Genomic DNA, 4,201 nt, shown 5'->3' on the forward strand with positions numbered 1-4,201 from the left:
CTCTCTCTCTCTCTCTCCCCCCGTCTTCCGCCTCCCTCCCCACCGAGAGAGGTGTTCTCACTCTCTCTCTTCTCTGTATGAAATCCTGCAACATGCGTTCACATTATTTAAGTATTATATTGGCTGTGGCTCAGTGATACCTTAAACCCCCGGTGTTTGTCAGGTGCTACATGTTTATCTAGGCGGGGAGAATGGGTGCGTTACAGCGGTGCGTCTTGGGACGGCCGCGTCATGTTGAGTTCTAGCTGTTCTACTGCACCAAACCAGGAGAGGAGAGCTTTCTAACGTTGCGTTTCTGCTGATGCGGCAAACTGCAGTGCAGAGCAGAGCGGAGCCGGGAAGGGAAATGGTTGTGTGCTTCTGCTCTCTCTCTCTCACACTGCCCCACTAACGTGTTCAGCTCAAGTTCAGCTCGATTCTCACTCACACCATCTTCATTTCACGACCACGCCGCTGGAGAGCGCAGCCACGCGTGACGGTCAAAAGACCAAGTGGGAACTACTAGTCGGTGTTGCCGTCCGTTGGAGAGGAGCTCAAGTTAACGGCTTTTTTAAAATTTTCTTTCGTATTATATTATATTATATTCTCTCTATTCCTCGTTCGTACCGTTTCTTCAGCATGGTTTTAAATTGCCTGTCAAGAGATTTACGCTTCTTCCAATGCGGTTCAGAGCCGTTCGGTACCTCAAGAAGGTCGCCCTAGTCGACATTGGAAGCAAATAACACCGGAATAACGTGGGTGATATTAACGGTCGCACCAGTCGACGTTTAGAAGCCAATAACACCGGAATAACGTGGGTGATATTAACGGTCGCACCAGTCGACGTTAGAAGCCAATAAAACGGGAATAGCGTGGATGATATTAACGGAGACAGTACAGTCTATGAATATTTCACCGAAGCTCGTACTGTACAGTGCAGTAAAGTGATATCCGCTACCTTTAAAACAAAAAGCCGGGACTGTAAAGTTGTAGCCGTGGCTGGCGGGTGCACCACCACCAAACGGAAATCCAGGTAATTAATAACAGAGCCGACAGTTCGGTAAATATTAACGTATCTTTATTGACGGTCGTTATTGTCATTGGTGTTGTAGTTATTATAAGGTAATAGGTGTTCAGTGTGTAGAGGGTTAGTACACTGGATGGAGATGCAGAGTGTGGACAGTTGTAGTGAAACTGGAATAATGATGTATGCGATATACAATCCAGTTGTCTCCATATCACAGTGTTGTTGTCTCCTGGATGTCCTCTATGCTGGTCAACCTGTTCCTGGTACCCCCCCCCCCCCCCCCCCCCCCCCCCACGCTGTTAGGTGGGCGTCCTCTCCCTCCCATCTAGACTACAGCATGTCACAAACACTGAGATAACACTGCTGAGCTGGAAAAAAAGATCTCTCTCTCTCTTGCGTTCGATTCCTTTTATTTCTCACTCTTCCCTTCCTCCCTCCGACTAGGTGGAAGACGAAGGAGAAGAAGAAGAAGGAGGAGCAGCAATGGAGGACTACTCGGAGAGAGGAGCAAGGGAGCCTTAAGAGGAGCAGCGCTTGGCGAGCTAGCCCTCTGCCTGCCTGGCCCGGGTGAATGCAAAGGGGATTTCTATCAGACAGAAGAGAGAGAGGGGAGAAATCTGAGGCGCGCAGTGACAGCTACTGGATGCCTGCCCCCACCGGGCTGAGCCGAGCATCTCCTGCCGCATAGCGCTGCGCTGAGCCCGGGCAACACCGCCAGGATGACTGTGGTGGCCGGAGATAACATGGATGAGACGTCCACCCTGCCGGGGCACCTGCAGGACACCTACCCACCAGACCACGAGGACCACGAGTGCTGCGAGAGGGTCGTCATTAATATCTCAGGGCTGCGCTTCGAGACCCAGCTAAAGACACTCAGTCAGTTCCCCGAGACGTTACTAGGTAACCCCAAAAAGAGAATGCGCTACTTCGACCCGCTTAGAAACGAGTACTTTTTTGACCGGAACCGGCCGAGTTTTGACGCTATTCTATATTACTACCAGTCCGGTGGGCGGTTGAGGAGGCCCGTTAACGTTCCTCTGGATATGTTCTCGGAGGAGATCAAGTTCTACGAGCTCGGGGCAGAGGCCATGGAGAAGTTTAGAGAAGACGAAGGTTTTATTAGAGAAGAGGAAAAACCATTACCAGAGAAAGAGTTTCAACGACAGGTCTGGTTGCTGTTTGAATACCCAGAGAGTTCGGGACCTGCCAGAGGGATTGCTATAGTATCGGTGATGGTTATCTTAATTTCAATAGTCATATTCTGTTTGGAGACGCTGCCAGAACTCAAAGAGGACCCCCGGGGTAGGATGGAAACTGTAGGCAACGTGACATTCTATTATAAACCAAATATTCTCACCGATCCTTTCTTCATAGTGGAGACCCTGTGTATAATCTGGTTCTCCTTTGAGTTGATTGTGCGGTTCTTCGCCTGCCCTAGCAAGGCAGCTTTCTTTAAAAACATGATGAATACTATAGACATAGTAGCTATCATACCCTACTTCATCACGCTGGGCACCGAGCTGGCAGAGGACCAGGAGGGGAAGGAGAAACCAAGTGAGCAGGCCGCGTCTCTAGCCATCCTCAGGGTCATCCGGCTGGTCAGGGTGTTCAGGATCTTCAAGCTGTCCAGACACTCCAAGGGGCTTCAGATATTGGGACAAACCCTCAAAGCCAGTATGAGAGAGTTGGGGCTGCTCATTTTCTTCCTCTTCATCGGAGTCATCCTCTTCTCCAGCGCTGTCTATTTCGCCGAGGCGGAGGAGAAGGAATCTTTCTTCACAAGCATCCCCGACGCCTTCTGGTGGGCCGTGGTCTCCATGACAACAGTGGGCTACGGGGACATGTACCCGGTGACCATCGGCGGAAAGATAGTGGGCTCGCTCTGCGCCATCGCCGGAGTGCTGACCATCGCGCTGCCGGTGCCTGTGATCGTGTCCAACTTTAACTATTTCTATCACCGGGAGACGGAGGGAGAGGAGCAGGCGCAGCTTCTTAACGTCAGCAACCAGGACCTTAACTCAGACAGCAACTCATCTCGCCGCAGCTCCAACTCTATCGCCAGCAAGTCAGAATACATGGAAATAGACGAAGGGATCAACAATAGTATTGATAACTTTAGGGACGCGAATCTCAGAACTGCTAACTGTACGCCTGTCCTCAACCAGAACTGCGTGAATAAGGGCAAACTGCTGACTGACGTTTAGAAATATATACATTCATTCTATGTGGCAGCGATAGACATCATGGGGATATGAGGACACACCGTTCGTTGTAGATATTGTAGAAATGTTTCGGGAAATGCTTGATTTAACTTCGTTAATAATGCGTTTTTTTTTGCATTTGCGTTAATTACATTTGAATGAATAGAGAGAAAACTGTTTCACCAAAAGAGGATAAAAAAAAAAAAAAGGTTTGTTTGACTCTCAAAATGGGAATGATAAAAGTATTATAATAACATATTATCTTTATGTTCCTAACGTTATCGGAGATATACCGGAAAACATCCTGCCGTTGAAATATGACACGGGGAAAACACAACATGATCATTGAAGAAGAAACGGTTTTGCATGGATAATGGATCATGGATAATGTATCATGGATAATTGTTAATGGATTATGGATAATGTATCATGGATCATGGATAATTGATAATGGATAATGGATAATGGATAATGGATTACAGTGGAACTTGGGTGAGGGTGAGTTGCGTAAAGCACCGGCATCTGCTGAAGAAAGAGAAAAGGAATATGGAATCTCAGCCGAACCCAACAACCATCTGCAGTCAGAGAGAGAGAGAGAGATCGACAAACGTTGTCCGCTAGGTGCAGTTGTTGTTCCGACGATTGCTAGTTACCCGGAGACCTACTGAGTGATCAGCTAAGCACTTTATCACAATAGAAACAAACAACAAACAAAACCCACACAGAAAACAGAGATTGAACTAAAACACTGGTCTCCTGTTGCCAAGGAGACATGATGAGAAGTGGGGGCTGTTTGTAGACCAGATGACATCTGTAAAACTGCTGCTACTTTCTATCCCAGCAGACGCTGAAACTAAAAACACCTGCTCTAATCCCACAGGGGTGTGACGATAACACGATGATGATGATGATGCCATGCGAGATAATAATCTTCATTAAAAAATTATATATATAAAAAAAAAAGCTTGAAATTAGCATGTTGAGACACTGTTTT

The 4,201-nt window shown here is 47.6% G+C and overlaps 1 protein-coding gene across 1 annotated transcript; it reads left to right on the forward strand.

Moving 5' to 3' along the window:
• Nucleotides 1-458: 458 nt before the first annotated feature.
• LOC139394120 (potassium voltage-gated channel subfamily A member 1-like) lies at nucleotides 459-3,591 on the forward strand. The gene is made up of 2 exons (XM_071142150.1): nucleotides 459-1,012; nucleotides 1,451-3,591. The coding sequence occupies exon 2, from the start codon at nucleotides 1,726-1,728 to the stop codon at nucleotides 3,208-3,210; it is 1,485 nt and encodes a 494-aa protein (XP_070998251.1). The 5' UTR covers nucleotides 459-1,012; nucleotides 1,451-1,725; the 3' UTR covers nucleotides 3,211-3,591.
• Nucleotides 3,592-4,201: the final 610 nt, after the last annotated feature.

The sequence above is a fragment of the Oncorhynchus clarkii genome, unplaced genomic scaffold, assembly GCF_045791955.1.
Source record: "Oncorhynchus clarkii lewisi isolate Uvic-CL-2024 unplaced genomic scaffold, UVic_Ocla_1.0 unplaced_contig_13468_pilon_pilon, whole genome shotgun sequence".
Classification (NCBI taxonomy): Eukaryota; Metazoa; Chordata; class Actinopteri; order Salmoniformes; family Salmonidae; genus Oncorhynchus; species Oncorhynchus clarkii.

Excerpts from the sequence above, each read along its gene's own strand:
- LOC139394120 (XM_071142150.1), top strand. The coding sequence starts at position 1,726 with ATGACTGTGGTGGCCGGAGATAACATGGATGAGACGTCCACCCTGCCG.